This window comes from Arachis ipaensis, chromosome B01, assembly GCF_000816755.2.
Source record: "Arachis ipaensis cultivar K30076 chromosome B01, Araip1.1, whole genome shotgun sequence".
NCBI lineage: Eukaryota > Viridiplantae > Streptophyta > Magnoliopsida > Fabales > Fabaceae > Arachis > Arachis ipaensis.
This window is the reverse complement of record NC_029785.2, coordinates 126,451,356-126,469,144: the sequence shown is the minus strand read 5'-3', so window position 1 is coordinate 126,469,144 and position 17,789 is coordinate 126,451,356. Positions and strand designations below refer to the sequence as shown.

At 31.1% G+C, this 17,789-nt stretch overlaps 2 protein-coding genes and 1 pseudogene across 2 annotated transcripts in view; 2 read left to right on the top strand and 1 right to left on the bottom strand.

Annotated features, from left to right (window-relative positions):
• The window catches only part of LOC107636442 (leucine--tRNA ligase, chloroplastic/mitochondrial), a gene marked incomplete in the record, with an annotated part of 9,050 nt that extends 8,351 nt beyond the window's left edge, over positions 1 to 699 (bottom strand). Inside the window, 2 exon segments of the mRNA XM_021103901.1 lie at positions 1 to 113; positions 194 to 699. Of these exon segments, the coding sequence (XP_020959560.1) occupies positions 1 to 113; positions 194 to 555 (475 nt within the window).
• LOC107613060 lies at positions 3,801 to 12,438 on the top strand. The gene is made up of 4 exons (XM_021111889.1): positions 3,801 to 3,858; positions 4,053 to 4,109; positions 11,703 to 12,046; positions 12,251 to 12,438. Exons 1-4 carry the CDS (start codon positions 3,801 to 3,803, stop codon positions 12,407 to 12,409), a joined length of 618 nt encoding a protein of 205 aa, XP_020967548.1. The 3' UTR covers positions 12,410 to 12,438.
• On the top strand, positions 12,566 to 17,495 carry LOC107613066 (annotated as a pseudogene).

The following is a 17,789-nucleotide window of genomic DNA, read 5'->3' as shown; positions in this document are numbered from 1 at the left end:
ACGCATCCCAACCCATTGGATGCAACACATTATAACCCTTCATCCGTTTATACCTTGCAAGAATGTCAGTGGCGGTGTACCCCAGAGGATGCCCAACGTGTAGCCCCGCTCCACTGCAAAACCATATTTCATGAGAAAAAAAGAATCGAGCTTGACGCTCGGAGAAAGTGGCTAGAGTCAAAGAGTTCAAAACCTGGGGTAAGGGAACATGTCGAGAACGTAATATTTGGGCTTGGAGGTGTCAATGTCGTCATCGGGGGTTCGAAAAGTGCGATTCTGCTCCCAATAGCGCTGCCACTTGGGCTCGATTTCGTGGAAAGGGTAAGCTCTGTTTACTTGCTGTGGCTTGGTTGGGTTGTGGTTTTGCAGCTGCAGTTCGGTTTCGTTCCTGATGATGGTGCGGCCATGATTGAAGCTTGTGCTGCGGAATCTGAGAGAGTAAGAATTTCTTCTTGATGTGGCGAAGGGGAATGTTGGAGAGTGATAAGGGAAAAGGAATGGAGTGGAGTACGATGAAGGCAAGTGGAGATGAAGATGAAGATGAGAGTGTAGCATCTGGAAATGGAAATGGAACAAGGAGTCAAGAGTGTGGGTGGTGTTTGTAGACGAGTGAAGAAAAGAAAGGAGAACAGAAATAGAGGATAACGTCAACTGTCAACACTCAACAAGAGAGAGATGGCGCCACGCTCTTCTCTTTCTCTCCCATTCGCCCCAATTTAGGATTGGGCTTCGTGACGCCCATTATTAAGTATGTAACGTCTATAGCGTCATTGCAATGGGCTTTCTACACAAAATAGTGAAATACAATGAAAATAAAAAAAAAAAAGTTACACTTACAAGGCTTCTAATATTATTTATAGAGTTTAATTTTGCATACCGATCACTAGCGGCTCAACAGGCACTATCATGCATGTTCAGCCGCTTTTTTATTATTTTTTTGTTAATATATTATTCATTCTTTAAATTTATTAAATAAGTATTTTTTTATTTTAATTAGATAAGTATTTTTATTTTAATATTAACGTGACCTTATTTATATCATATTTTATTAAAATTAAAATTATTGTGAAAAATTTTTAAAATATTAAATTATAAAAACTCACAATAAAGAGGTATATATATTATCAGAAAAAATATAATTTAAAAAATAATAATAATAACATTATCCTGATTCAAAAAGAGTATATATAAACTAAAATACATGTTAGTTATTTATAAAAGATAATTTTTACTTAAATATCATGGATATTTATATTTGTCTTCATCTTTTTTAAGTGGTAGGTCAAAATATGAATCTGAATATAAAGAGGCCTTCATTTTTTTATAAATAGTGAAAAATAGAAGAAATCAGAATGCTTATTTTTTTCGTTTTTAAATATCAAACTATAAGAATAATTAATAGTCAAAATAGGAGAGTATAAAAATTCATTCATAATTCATCATACATCTTCTTATCAATAACTTCTCGAATCTTGAAAAACCGTCAGATTTATTGACCATAAAATTAATTATATAAACACTTCAACATTATTCAATTAAAAATTATGTGTAACAAAATCAAAATAAAAATTTAAAAATATTATTTATAAATTAACTATTTATAAACGTTATTAAGTTTAATTATTTATTTTTAATAGTATTTAATTTCAGGCTGAGATAAAAATTTATATTTAAAAGACTCTTTATCTTCATGCATAATTCCAATTATTAAAAAATATTTTATTTTTCTTTTTAATTTTATTTTTAATTTTTTAAATTTTCTTTAATTTCATTTTTTTTTCAAAATTATTAATTTATATTTTTATTATATCCCCTTACTATATTAAACACTATTCTTTCTCTTACTATTATTCTCTAAACACATACTTGTCATTGTCTCATCGCCATTATTATATTTCCTTGTTCTCCTTTCTCATTTTTTCTTTCTCCTTCCATCTTCTCTTCAGCCGACCGTAATTAATTATCACCAAGGATTATTATCGCAACTTTTAATCTTGTTTATCACTTCGATTTATAACCATCTATTATGTTAACTTTTATGAGTTGTTAAAGTTTCGCTAAAAGAAGTAAGACATAAAGCATTTAAAATTTTTACCCAAATTATCAAATTAACTTTTAGAATGTATAAAATTTATAAATTTAGATTAAATAAGATATTAAACAAATTTATTATGTTGTTATTATGGGTAACAAAATCAAAATAAAAATTTGAAACATTATTTACAAATTAACTATTTATAAACGTTATTAAGTTTTGTTATTTATTTTTAAGAGTATTTAATTTAAAATCGAGATAAAAATTCATATTTAAAATACTATTTATCTTCAGGCATAATTTCAATTGATAAAAAATATTTTAATTTTATATTTAATTTTTTAAATTATCTTTAATTTTGTTATTTTTTCAAAATTATTAATTTATATTTTTATTATATTCCCTTACTATATCAAACACTTTTTTCTTATTATTATTCTCTATACACGTACTTGGTATTGTCTCATCGCCATTATTATATTACCTTGTTCTCCTTTCTCATTTTTTTCTTCTCTTTCCACCTTCTCTTCACTCGACTGTAATTAATTATCACCGAATATTATTATTGCAACTTTTAATATTGTCTATCACTTTGATTTATAACCATCTATTCTGTTAACTTTTATGAGTTGTTGAAGTTTTATTAAAAGAAATAAGACATAAAGCATTTAAAATTTTGTTTCAAATTATCAAAATTTGATGTCAGTCATCCTAAAAAATAATATCAAAATATATTATTTTTAACTAAAATAATAAAAAATACATAATTGTAAGTTTTTTAACTAATAATTATAAATTTAAGTCACAATTTAATATAGTACCTTGGGACAAAAAGCAACCATTGCTATTCATGTTTGATTGCTACTATCTAAGTTTCACATTTATTTTATTTTGCACATTAATTTAAGTGTACTTTATTATTTTATTTTACATATTTTGAAATAATGCCATTGTATTATAAGGATGAGATTAATTTTCATAATCTAATGCAAATCTTTTTATTATTTTGTTAGTCATTTGAATACTATCCATTTAAAATAGTTACTTAAAGTGAAACACTATATAAAGAGAGATAGAAAATTTTTAAATTTATCGTTCTGGTTTACTGGTCTATATTAATATTATTATTATCTATAACAATATATAATGGGAAAACCCATTTTTGGTGTCCAATTTTTCTTTCCATTTTTATCCTTTTTAATAACTTACTTACAGTTACAGCATTTTACTACTTCATTTTCATCCACGTTCACCTCAATATAACTTCTCCACGTTAATTTCTCTCAAATCACGTTACTGCATCAGTTACAGAATTCTACTACTTAATTCCCACTACTGCATCAGTTAATTTCTCTCACATCAGTTCCTGCGTCAATTGTATTATTCCCAATTTTTCCTTTAATCTCTCTCACTTCACTGGTTACTCCATATCTCTCCATAATAGAAAAAATTTCCTTCATTTCTCCTCTATCTTCTCCTGCATTCTTCTCACTTCGCCTAAATATAATGTAAAATTTACTGTAATTTATTTTTCGTCATTAAATAAAAGTGTATAACTGTTTTTATATGTTTCTTTGATTAATTATAGTTGACAACATACCAATGGAAAATTCACGTGGAAGTGGTCGACAAACTTGACAAGACTATGCCAGACAACGAAGACAAAATATGAGTGAAGAACAGAGGCAGCAACACCTTGACAGAAGGCGTGCCAGTTACCGAGAGAGTATTAGACGAGAAAAACAAATCGATAGGACCAACTAACATGGCAACACCATTACAAGATATCACAAATATACCTCCTCAACAATACTCTATATCAGGTACTCTTAAGTTATAATTCTCATTAATAAATTTATATTGTTAGTTTATCATTTAATATGAATTTTTTTTACGATATATCTATGTTATTGGACTCTTAGTACGTACCAATTATGTATAATTTATTTCTTGAGTGTACCCTTAAATTATCAAATTACATTATTTTCATCTTAATAATGATTTTTTACATCTACAGATACTCACAATAACACCGGAGCTGGTTCAAGTAATATACCAAACGATCCAAATATGGGTAGGAATCTTATATTTATATCTATTTAATTAATAATAATTTATTTTTTCTTAAATTTTGATTCAATAATTTTTTTATTGTTGGCCTAAATAATATTATTATATTATTTCAAATCTTAAATGTACTTTACATCATTATAATCTTGTTATTAAATTTATTAACTCTGTAACAAAAAAAACTTAATAGATAATTCTGGTATATTTTTTTAACCTTTTTTCTACAATTTAATTCGCCATTTAATTTGAATTATTTCTACAATATATCTATGTTACTGTACTCTACCGAAAGTACTCTTAAATTCTCAGCCTATATTATTTTCATGTTAAGAATAAATTTTTTAAATATTTAGATACTCATAATAAAAGCGAAACTGATTCATATTATATTGCCAAACAATTTTTATAACTGTATTATTATAAGAAAAATATATATGTTCAATATTTAATAATATATTTGTTATTAAATTTTAGTAAATAATTCTGGTATATATTTTTTAAATTCTTTTCTACAATTTAATTTGCCATTTAATTTGAATTATTTCTACAATATCTCTATGTTAATGTCCTCTTAGTATTATTTATCTGTAATTTATCTACCGAATGTACTCTTAAATTGTCAACATACATTATTTTCATGTTAATAATAAAATTTTCATCATTATTAAAAAAATTATATTATGTTGTAAAACAACTAAATAAATAAGAAAGATGTAAATAAAATATGTAAATGGAAGACTCTATATAATTAGCTCAATAATAATTTATATATATACATTAATATTATTTGTTGTACGTACTATACTTCAGACCCTCCTTCTATTTATACTTGTACAATGTATTCTTTTTTAAAGCTTCATAAAGCTTAGTCTTTCTTGAGAAATTGAAATTCTTTATTGGAAAAGCTAGCCGCCCAACATTGTGAAGAAAGTCACAATGTATTAAATGGGCATCCATTCATATATATCACAACACTCCCCCTTGGATGACCATTTAGGATTATTGCCTCGCTAAAACCTTACTAAAGGAAAACCCTGTGGGAAAAACCTTAGTGAAGGAAAAAGAGTACAATATCCTTTGTGATGGGACTGCCTCATTAAAAACCTTGTCAAGAAAAATCCAATGGAAAAAAAACCTGACCAAGGAAAAAAGAGTACAGTCTCCCCCTCTTGCCGAAATCATTTAATGTCTCGAAATCAGCGCATCCCAATCTCATGTACCAATTTTTCAAAGGAGGATTTTGGGAGTGACTTTGTAAATAAATCTGCCAGATTGTCACTTAAGCAGATCTGTTGGACATCAATTGTCCCTTGATTTTGAAGATCATGAGTGAAGAAGAATTTGGGAGAAATATGCTTTGTTCTATCACCTTTGATGTATCCACCCTTAAGTTGAGCAATGCATGCTGTATTGTCTTCAAACAGGACAGTTGGAGCTATCTTATGATCAATCAGTCCACATGATGACAGAATATATTGGATCAAACTCGGAGCCAAAAACACTCGCGACTTGCTTCATGAATCGCTAGTATTTCGGCATGATTAGAGGATGTTGCAGCAATCGTCTGTTTCGTGGATCTCCATGATATAGCTGTTCCACCATATGTAAACAGGTATCCTGTTTGAGATCTCCCTTTATGTGGATCAGACAAGTATCCGGCATCTGCATAGCCAACTAGTTGTGACTTGGATCCATAGGGATAAAGCAATCCCATATCAACCGTTCCATGAAGATATCGAAAGATTTGTTTGACTCCACTCCAATGTCTTCTGGTTGGAGAGGAACTATACATTGCTAGTAAATTCACAGCAAATGATATATCAGGTCGTGTATTATTAGCAAGATACATTAGCGCTCCAATGGCACTAAGATGGTACTTCAGGACCAAGGATATCTTCATTTTCTTCTTTAGGACGGAATTGATCCTTTTTCACATCCAAAGATCTTACGATCATTGGAGTACTTAGGCCCAATTTGGATAACCAACTTAATTAAGCTCCTTTTGATAAAATAACTTAAACAATAAATGACTCTGTTAAAAGTAACTTATAAATAAGTTATTTTGTGTTTGAATTTTTAACTCTAAAAGTGCTTATTTTATAGAAATGTAATGAAAAGTAGAAGTATTATGAGAGAAGTCATTTTTTTTAACTTCTCTATAAGCTCCAAAATAGCTTCTTAGAAAGTTGCAATTTGGTTTTGAAAATTGCACACATTAATACTACTACTTTTCATAAGTCAAAAGTTAAAAAAAGCTACTTCTAGAGTTTCCCAAACGGGCCCTTAATGGATGTGACTTATCCATATAAAATCTCTTCAAGATCTTCTCTGTGTATGTTGCTTGATGAATAAAGATCCCACTTTTTATATGCTCGATCTGCAGGCCGAGACAAAACTTAGTCTTTCCAAGATCTTTCATCTCAAACTCTTCTTTTAGGGTTTTTATAATTGTTGGAATCTCTTCAGGAGTCCCAATGATATTTAAATCATCAACGTACACAGCAATAATAATAAATCCAGATGCAGTTTTCTTTATGAAAACACAGGGGCAGATATCATCATTCTTGAATCCGTTTTTGGCCAGATACTTAGTAAGACGATTATACCACATTCGTCCAGATTGCTTTAGACCATATAAAGATCTTTGCAATTTGACTGAGTATAAACCTTGTGAATATTCATTCGATGGTTTAGATATCTTTAGTCCTTCAAGGACTTTCATATAGATATCCCGATCTAATGAGCCGTATAAGTAGACTGTTACCACATCCATTAAATGCATATGCAGTTTATGATATGCAGATAAATTGACTAAATAACGCAATGTTATCGCATCCACTACAGGGGAATACGTTTCTTCATAATCTATACCGGGCCTTTGTGAGAAGCCTTGTGCCACAAGTCGGGCTTTATAGCGCACAACTTCATTTTTCTCATTTCGTTTTCTCACAAATACCCACCTATATCCAACAGGTTTTACATCTTCTGGTGTACGAACTACAGGCCCAAAGACTTCACGTTTTGCAAGTGAGTCTAATTCAGCCTCCATGGCTTCTTTCCATTTTGGCCAATCATTCCTTTGTCGACATTCTTCAACTGATCTTGGCTCAAGATCCTTACTCTCATGCATGATAGTTAATGCCATATTATATGCAAATATTTTATTGATAATTGTCTTATTTCGGTCCCATTTCTCTCCTGTAAAGACATAATTTATCGAGATCTCGTCATTTTCACAATTTTTAGGTACCTGAACGTCTTCTGGCGTTATATCAGAATTTTGGATAACTGCAGGTGTCTTTACTATGTCTTTTTCCATAGGAATATTTACCTCTTTTCTCTTTCGAAGATTTTTATCTTTGGAACCGACAGGCCTGCCACGCTTCTGGCGTGTATTTGCTTCAGTGGCTATTTGTCCTACTGGGACATCAATTCGAATTGGAGCATTTTCCGCTGGTATATAAGATTTGGTTATCCTCTTTGTATCAGAAAATGCATCAGGCAATTCATTTGCTATTCTTTGCAAATGTATAATCTTTTGAACTTCTAGTTCACATTGCACTGATCGAGGATCTAAATGCATCAATGATGATGCATTCCACTTAAGTTCCTTTTCAGGAAGCTTATTCTCTCCCCCTAATGTTGGAAATTTTGATTCATCAAAATGACAATCCGCAAACCGGGCTTTAAACACATCACCAGTTTGTATCTCAAGATACCTCACAACAGTGCATTATTTATTATGAATTTTGTTCCTCCAGGAAACAAAATTATAGCTCTTCTGGAGCCTTCTATCACATTGCCGGAGCCAATGATAGTATTAACATACTCTTCTTTTAGCACAAGATGGGTAAAATATATATCACTTTTGAGAATAGTGTGCGAACTTGCACTATCCGCAAGGCATACATCTTCCAAAATTTGTTTCCTTTCCTTTGTCATCCTTTTTCAAAGATGCCTGATAAAGATCGACTAGGTGCCTTGGGGTACGACAGGTACGTGACCAATGGCCCTTTCCACCACAACAGAAACACTTATCCTCTGTTGATTTACTCTACCCGATATTTCTTTCTTTATCCCACTTCTGGTGAGATACTCTCTTTTGAATATAATTCTTTTTTCTTCCATAATTTTTCTTGTTATTAAAACCTTGCCATTTACCTCTTCTAGGGTAGTTTGCTGCATTTACTTCAGGAAATGGGACAGCGCCAGCTGGGCGCGCTTCATGATTTTTCAATAACAACTCATTGTTGCGTTCAGCAACAAGAAGGCAAGAAATTAACTCAGAATATTTTTTAAACCCTTTTTCTTGATACTGCTGCTATAGGAGCACATTCGAGGCATGGAAAGTTGAGAAAGTTTTCTCCAACATATCATGATCAGTTATCTTTTCCCCACATAATTTCATTCGTGAGGTGATTCGAAACATTGCAGAATTATATTCATTTATAGATTTAAAATCTTGTAGACGCAAGTGTGTCCATTCATATCGAGCTTGAGGAAGTATCACCGTTTTTTGATGATTATACCTTTTTTCAAGGTCTTTCCAAAGATCTGCAGGATCTTTTAATGTGAGATATTCATTTTTCAATCCTTCGTCAAGATGACGATGAAGAAAAATCATGGCTTTGGCTTTATCCTTCTGGGATGCATTATTTTCAGCCTTAATGGTATCTCCAAGATCCATTGAATCAAGATGGATTTCAGCATCTAATATCCATGATAAATAATTGTTTCTAGATATATCAAGAGCATTGAATTCAAGATGAGAGAGTTTCGACATAATAAAAATTTGTTACCTGAGTCTTCCTAAAAATTTGATCAGAGTCTCATGCTGATAACGTGTTGTAAAACAACTAAATAAATAAGGAAGATGTAAATAAAATACGTAAATGGAAGACTCTATATAATTAGCTCAATAATAATTTATATATATACATTAATATTATTTGTTGTACGTACTATACTTAAGACCCTCCTTCTATTTATACTTGTACAATGTATTCTTTTTCAAAGCTTCATAAAGCTTAATCTTTCTTGAGAAATTAAAATTCTCTATTGGAAAAGTTAGCTGCCCAACATTGTGAAGAAAGTCACAATGTATTAAATGGGCATCCATTCATATATAACACAACATATTAGATATATGTGTTTAATAATATAATTGTAACTTAAATTTTTTCACTGTATAACAAAAATAATTAGTATTTCGATATTTTTTTATACTTTTCCTTATCAAAAATAGATATATCAGAAGTATTAATTTCTTCACTACATAAATTTAAATTGATAAATTTACTATTTTTAATATAATTATTATGCTACCAATTTAATATAATTTTTATATTCACGAATTATTTATCTCTAAAAAAAAATTAAACACTGTAAAATATAATCATTTAAAATACATTATTATCGTTCCAATAATATGATTGCTATTATTCAGATGCTCGTAATAATAATGGTCCAATTAATATCTAATAGAATTTTACATTTCATATCTTTTTTAATATTCTACAATTCTTTTAAACGTTTTATTTAATACACAAAAAAGGTTAAAATATTTTTAATAAATATATATAACATTGTAAAAAATAAATGATAATTTCTTCACTTAATAAATCTATTATACGGTTACACTTGAATTATTTTTCAAATGGTAACTTTTTACAGGAACTCAAACTGCCTATAATGTATTTGTATTTTACGGTCACTATCTATTCTTTTTAATTATTCAGAGTTTGGATAATTATGATATTAATGGGTATTCTACGTATTCTATTACTTCTAATCAATTTAATTTTGTATGATTTGTTTCTTTAAAAGTAACCTCTCAATTACCACTGATATTGTACAGACTTAATTTAATGAACAAATTTATAATTTTGTTGATGTATTCTTTTTACATACTATCAGAAATTCATAGAAATAGATCTGATCAAAACAGTAAACGTGAAGCAAATGTAACTGGTTAGTATTGTATTTTTTTTTCTTTATATATTTAGTATTGTGACATAATTTTAATAGGTAAATAAATTTATAAACAAAATATTATTTTATCCTTATATGTTAGCATATTAATATATTCATAGTAAAAATTAAGTGTGAGCATAATTGGTGTTAAAAAAATTATTTATTTGAGATCATTACAAGAACCAATTTTTAAAAAAGAGTGCCAGTGCCTAACAAAAAAAAATTAAAATCTATACACAAAAAAAATTTATAAAAACCAACAAAATTCTTAAAATATTTATTTGCCAATTAAAATAAAAAATATGTAAAATTTAGTAAAAACAAAAAAATAGGTAATTTAAAAAATTTTATATTTTGTTAAATCATTCTGTTATAATTCACACAAACATGACAAAATAAAATAATTAAATAAAATGTTAAAAAATTTATTTATTTAAGATCATTACAAGAATCAATTATCAAAAAAGAGTGTCCGTGCCTAACAAAAAAAACATTAAAATCTATACAAAATTTTTTTATAAAAACCAATATAATACTTAAAATATTTATTTGTCAATCAAAATGAAAAATATGGAAACTTTAGCGAAAACGAAAAAAAATTAATTTAAAAAATTTTGTATTTTGTTGAATTATTTTATTATAATTCACACAAATATGACAACATAAAATAATTAAATAAAATATATTTTAAGAAATAAAATAAATAGTAAAAAATAAAATGATAACTTTAGGCGAAAGCATACAAAATAAAAATTATTAGAAGTAATAGAACAAATAAAATATGAACCAATACTATCGTCATGTATTGTATTATTTCGACCAGTAATATCTAAACATTTAAAAAACATGAAACAAAACATACAAGCTAAAAAATTTGGCCAAAAGCAAAAATTGTCATACCCTATATAAGATAATTAACTAAAAATGCTATAAGACAATTGATGAACAAAGAACTTTATGCAAAAAAAAAAATTTATGATATATAAAGAAAGCATTTTTAAAAAAAAATTATTTATTTCAGACTCAAACTATATTGTATTGACTATTTAATCTAAAAAAAATAATCCATGATAAACATAGTGTTACCATATAAACAAAAACATATAATGGAACAAGAAAATAATAAACATTTAGAATAATATAATGTTGTTATAGATGGTATGTGATTTTAACTTTGTTATAATAGTTTCGAATAAAAGGTTTTAAATAAAATGATTTTATTAAAAAAAGAATAAAACTATATTGCTACAGAATAAATAATATTTCTTTATAATTAAAAGAATAAAAACATTTATTTAATGAATACAAAACATCTTTATAAAGAATAAAATAAAATATTTTATAATTAAAGTTGTTAAATACATCTGAATAACAAAATTTAAAAAAATAAAGTCAAACAACATCACAATATTATACAATGTAACAAAGTTAAAAAAAATTATTGAAACATCACTTAAATATTTGATAGCTACTTATCTCTTTTTTATGATAACCACTATAATTGAAGTAATTCTTTGTATTTATAATCAACAAAGAACTATTTTTTTAGTTGTTACAAACTTCATCATTTTCTGATTTTCATTATGAATGTAACCAAATATATGTTAATTTTATACGAGTACAGAAATTAGACAAAATGTTCGAGCATCCCATAATTGTGCTCGAAATTTTCAAGAGGATGCAACAATAATTCGAACTCCGCTACCAATCCCAAGGACATGTCATTACTGTAGCGCACGTCTATTTCACCATGAGATGTTCGAGATGTGCTGTAATGGGGGAAAAGTCTCTCTTCCCCGAGTAAATGCTCCTCAGGAATTGCTTGAAATATTTTTGGACCCCTCTGCAGAAGGAAACCATTTTAGAAAACATATTCGTGGATACAATCATGTATTTTTCTTCACTTCGTGTGGTGTGCACATAGACGAACAAATGGCTATAACAGGTCGTGGTATATATACATTTCGTGCTCAAGACTCAATATATCACAATATAGGGGGATTTCATCCGGATCAGGGCACGCGGTCACGGTTTTTGCAACTGTACATATATGATACTGACCATGAGTTGCAGAATAGGATGCTGGAGAACACACAACTACATGAAACATTAGTTTTCAAGTTACAACAATTGCTACACCGGTATAATCCTTTTCTCCATGTGTTTCGCCAGCTTGCACAACGGTCAGATGTACATGAGTGTAGTTTGGTCATTAGAGAGCGACCTGCTAATCAGCCACAATATAGTCTTCCAACTGCGTCGCAGGTAGCAGCTATAATTGTTGGTGATGACGTTGAAACAATGATTCGTGGGCGAGATATTAAGGTGTAAACTCATGCTGGTAGCCTACAAAGGATTCAGGAATTCGTTGGCTATTACGATCCACAACAATATCCTCTTCTTTTTCCATTTGGAACTCATGGATGGGATATCAATATCCGAAGTCAAAGTAGCGGCAAAGTATCATGCCGAACATATAATAGCTATATGCTCCAGGTACAAATTCCCATTTCCTACGCGGTATATACTTCAATAAAATTCTGAAAAAAAAATTGTTCAATGTATCTAATCTTTTTTGCAAATTCTTAAAAATTTGTAGATCCGCCCCGATGATCATTCCACCGTATTGCAAGCAGGACGATTACTACAACAATATGTTGTTGATAACTATGTGAAAATTGAAACCGAAAAGTTAAGATGGGTTCGAAATAGACAGAAGAAATTACGGGCTGAATTATATCAAGACTTACAAGATGCTTTACACACAGGAGAAACCAATGTAGGTAAATATTGTATCTAATTGCTACTTCGTAAATCATTAAGAATTACCCAAAATAATTATTAAAACTAATAATATTTCTCTATATATTTGTCTTCAGAAAATGTTGGAAGAAAAAGAACAATATTACCATCGTCGTTCATTGGTAGCCGTCGTGACATGACCCAACGATATCAAGATGGAATGGCGATTGTTCTTAAAGAGGGCAAGCCAGATATTTTTCTTTCAATGACATGCAATCCATCTTGGACTGAAATAACTTCAGAACTCAACCCAGTTCAAACTCCACAAGATCGTCCAGATCTAACAACAAGAATTTTTCGAGCCAAATTTGAACAGCTGAAAGAGGATGTAATTACTAAGGGTGTCTTGGGAAAGGTGAAGAGCTATATTTATGTCACTAAATTTTAAAAAAGAGGATTGCCACATGTACATATGTTGCTAATCTTAGAGAACAATGACAAGTTAATTGACCCAGAGCATTATGATAGTTTGGTACGTGCAGAGATACCATCTAAAGAAGTGGAACCACACCTACATGATGCAGTGCTAAAACATATGATTCATGGTCCTTGCGGAACACTTGATCAATCTTCGCCCTGTATGAAAAATGGCCAATGTAAACGCAACTACCCAAAAGAGTTCACAGCAGAAACACGAAGAGGTGACGACTCATATCCGCAATATAGGTGACGATTCGACACTCCAGTACCGATTAACCAAAATGTCACAGTTGACAATAGATGGGTAGTTCCGTACAACCCTTGGCTACTACTAAAGTATGATTGCCATATTAATGTTGAGATATGTAGTAGCATAAAGAGTATAAAGTATCTCTACAAATATTGCTACAAGGGTCCAGACCGGGTTGCAATGGAAGTTCATAACGGTTCTAATGTTGACGAGGTCCAACAGTTTGTTGATGCAAGATGGATCGCTGCTCCAGAGGTATGTTGGAGAATATTTAAATTTAACCTTTACCGAATATATCCATCAGTGGAAAGGTTACAAATTCATTTTCCAAATCAACATCAAGTGAGCTTCTATGATCACCAAACCATTCCTGAAATACTTAATGATGATTATTTCTCTAGAACAATGCTCACTGAGTTCTTTGTCCTAAATCGTGAGGAGGACCAACAATCTAGGCATCTTCTGTACAGGGAAATTCTAGAGTATTACACTTGGCACAACAAGGAAAAGGAATGGCGTCGGCGCAAGACACAGAGAAGATCCATCGGTCGAATTTATACTGTATCACCTTCAAAAGGAGAAAAATTCTATTTGCGTATTCTGTTATCTAATGTCAGAGGACCAATCAGTTGGGATGACTTGCTAACAGTGAATGGGGTCCAATATTCGTCCTTCAAGCAATCTGCTCAACACCGAGGATTGTTAGAGAGTGACATTTGCATCCGTGCGTGTTTGGTTGAGGCTTCTGTTTTACGATTGCCATGTGCTTTACGAAGGTTGTTTGCAACCATCTTAATATTTTGTGAGCCTACAGATGTAAAAAGTTTATGGGATGAATTTTTTTCATATATGGTAGATGATTATCCGTCAGCCAGCACCACAACAGCCTTAGTGTTCACAAATCAGCTACTCAGGGATATAAATGATATACTTCTTCAGCACGAAAAACAGATTACACAATACGATTTGCCAGCTTTAACCCATGAAAATGACAATGACAACTCAATACCCAGAGTTATCCAAGAAGAACTGTCTGTCGAAGTACCCCGAGAAGACCTGTATTCCGTAGCAAGATTGAACAATGACCAATCTAAAGCTTTCAAGTGAATTATGAATACAATTGATCGAAGAGAAAGTGGAGTGTTCTTTGTTGATGGGCTAGGAGGATCAGGCAAAACATTTATTTACAGAGCTATAATTGCAGAATTGAGAAATAAGGGTCATATTATCTTGGTAACTGCATCATCAGGAATAGCCGCAACATTATTGCCTGGGGGTCGAACAGCTCATTCTAGGTTTAAGATCCCAATTAATGCAGAACCATCATCCATTTGCAACATAAGCAAACAATCAGATCTTGCAAAGCTGATTAGACAAACAACGGCAATCATCTGGGATGAAGCACCTATGGCAAATAAAGAATCAGTGCAATCATTAGATCACACTCTGAGAGATATATTAGCAAACGATATGCCATTTGGAGGAAAAGTGATGGTGATGGGAGGAGATTTGCGCCAAGTACTGCCTGTGGTACCGAAAGGTAGTAAGTCACAAATGATTTCAGCTTCTATAGTTAAGTCTCATTTATGGGCTTCCACTAAAATTCTCCATTTGCGAAAAAATATGCGATCTTCTAATGATCATGTTTTTGCTGAGTATCTTATGCGCATTGGTGATGGAATTGAGCCCACCATACATGAAGACTTTGTACGGATACAAGCAAATATGGCAATTCCGTGGGAGGGTGAAACATCGTTACACAAGTTAATAGAAGAAATATTTCCAAACTTACAATCTCATGGGTGGGACGCTTCTTACATGGTAGAAAGGGCAGTATTGACGCCAAAAAATCATGATGTGCAACAGCTTAATGATATAATTGAAGGTTGTGGTAGGCTTAGAGAAGGGGGGTTGAATCTATGCCTTCCTTTTTGTTGTTGTTATTACCCTTTTAAAACACTCTTTGAATTTAGGTTCTGTTTGAACTCAGCAGTGGAAATTTATGAGACAATTTATTTTTGTCTCATGAATATCAGAAAACAGAACTCAGCAGAGAAGAGAAAAGCTAACACCAGCATGTATCCTGGTTCGGTTGCCTTGTGCTATGCAACCTACATCCAGTCTCCTCCACAACTATGGAAGAATTTCACTATACTTAACAGTATTACATACACCAATTTCACAGGATTGACCCAATCCTTTCACACTCAAGTTCTAACCTAACTTGACATTGGCTATGCTAATACCTAACTAATCACTCTTAGTGCTAACCCAACTAAGAAAGGGATACCTTACAGGTACAAGATACAAGACACTTAATCAACCTAAAAAAATCAGAAAATAACTCTAGACTTTTCTCTCAAGTGTATCTCTCAGCCTTTTTCCACTCATGGGTTTTTCTTAAGCTTTCTCACAATGTCTTTTCTCTCAAGAAATTACAGAAAGATAAACTTAGAAAAATACATTACAATCAGTAAAACATGAAGGAGATTGACTTCATCAGCAGCCTCTTTGCTATGTGCAAAACCAGATTCGCAAACCTCAGATGCAGTTCTTCAGTATTGGCCGAATGCTTCTTTGATAGAAAGCATTATCCAAGTAGAGAAACTCCTTAACAGAACACTGTTCTCACACTCTGATTTTCTCTCTTTGCCTTCTGAATGAACAGCAAGCTTCATTTATCTCCTTGCATGTTGCTGGGTTCTTCTTCCAAGGTCAACACCTTGAGCCTTGAGTTTTACCAACCCACAGATTCACTTTTTCTCTTTAAACCTTAGAGTAAAAACTTTCCCTCTGACTTCCTCATCTTGACCGAAAGCCATAAAACAGTAACCATAGAAATCTTCTCTCTTTCTCTCTTTCTCTTTCTTACTTTTCTGAAGCTGATTTGACTTGGTCAGAGAGAGATGAACGTTGCTTTTGGTTAAGCAAAAGAGAGGGATTTGCTTTTCTGAAACCAGATCGGGCTTGGATCGGGTATTGGTATGCTTGGCCCGATTTGATTTCTTTGACTTCTTTCTTTGCTTTTCCTTGGACTCTTAATTTTGCTTTCAGCCCAATATCCTTGCTGATTGCTTTTTATTCTATTTGGACTATTGAAATTTGGCCTGCAATAATAAACAATTAGTTAATAAGTAGATATAAATAATCAACACTAATTATTTATTTTGCCCAAAAATAATGTTTGTCATCACTAATTAGTTTAGTTAATTTCTTAACTCAACATATAATTATCAACCAGTTTCCAGGAGAAGAACGAAATTTAGTCTCATTTGATGAGGTAGAAGGAGATGCTAATAATTTATATCAACAAGAATACCTTAACTCAGTTTCTACAGGCGGGTTGCCACCTCATGTGTTGAAGGTAAAAAGAGGTGTACCTCTGATGTTATTGAGAAACATAGACCCTAAGGCCGGCTTATGCAATGGTACAAGGTTACTATGTCGTGGAACTTTTCAAAACATGTTGGACGTAGAAATTTTAACCGGTCATCACTGTGGAAGAAGAGCTTTCTTGCCTCGGATAAAACACAAAACAACAGAAAATTCAGGACTGCCTTTTATACTTATCCGGAAGCAATTTCCTGTAAGGTTGAGTTTTGCAATAACAATAAACAAATCACAAGGACAGACCATTCCTAAAGTAGGGATCTATCTCCATAAACATGTATTTAGCCATGGCCAATTATATGTTGCTCTATCTCGAAGTATTTCTCAGTCAACTACAAAAATTTTAGTCAAAGAAGGAAAAATAGATGGAACAAGTGGAGAATTTACCAGAAAGGTAGTTTTCAAAGAAATATTGTTACCTTCCCCACAGGTAATTTATGTTCTTAGTAAGTGTGTGTAGTTACTTCTTGGTACAATTCAGTCTACATATAATTTTAATCTTTAAATTTTTTTCATTGATATATATATCTTTGTATACAGACTTCAATTTATTGAGGACTAACGACTTATATTTTTTTAATAGACAATTTGATTTTAAAGGAGCTCATCAATATATGCCAAGAGATAAAGACAACGAACTTGAATATTTGTTTTACGCAACAGGTACGTACTAATTATCATTAACTAAGACATACTAGATATACTAGAAATATATTAACAAATATCAATTACAGGAAGAAGGATTCCAAAATCTCTGGAGTGCATGGAAAGATGAGCAAGTAATTGCATCAATCAAACCAATAGACAATAAAGTAATTTTTTAAATTAATTAGTGTCAAAATTGCATTC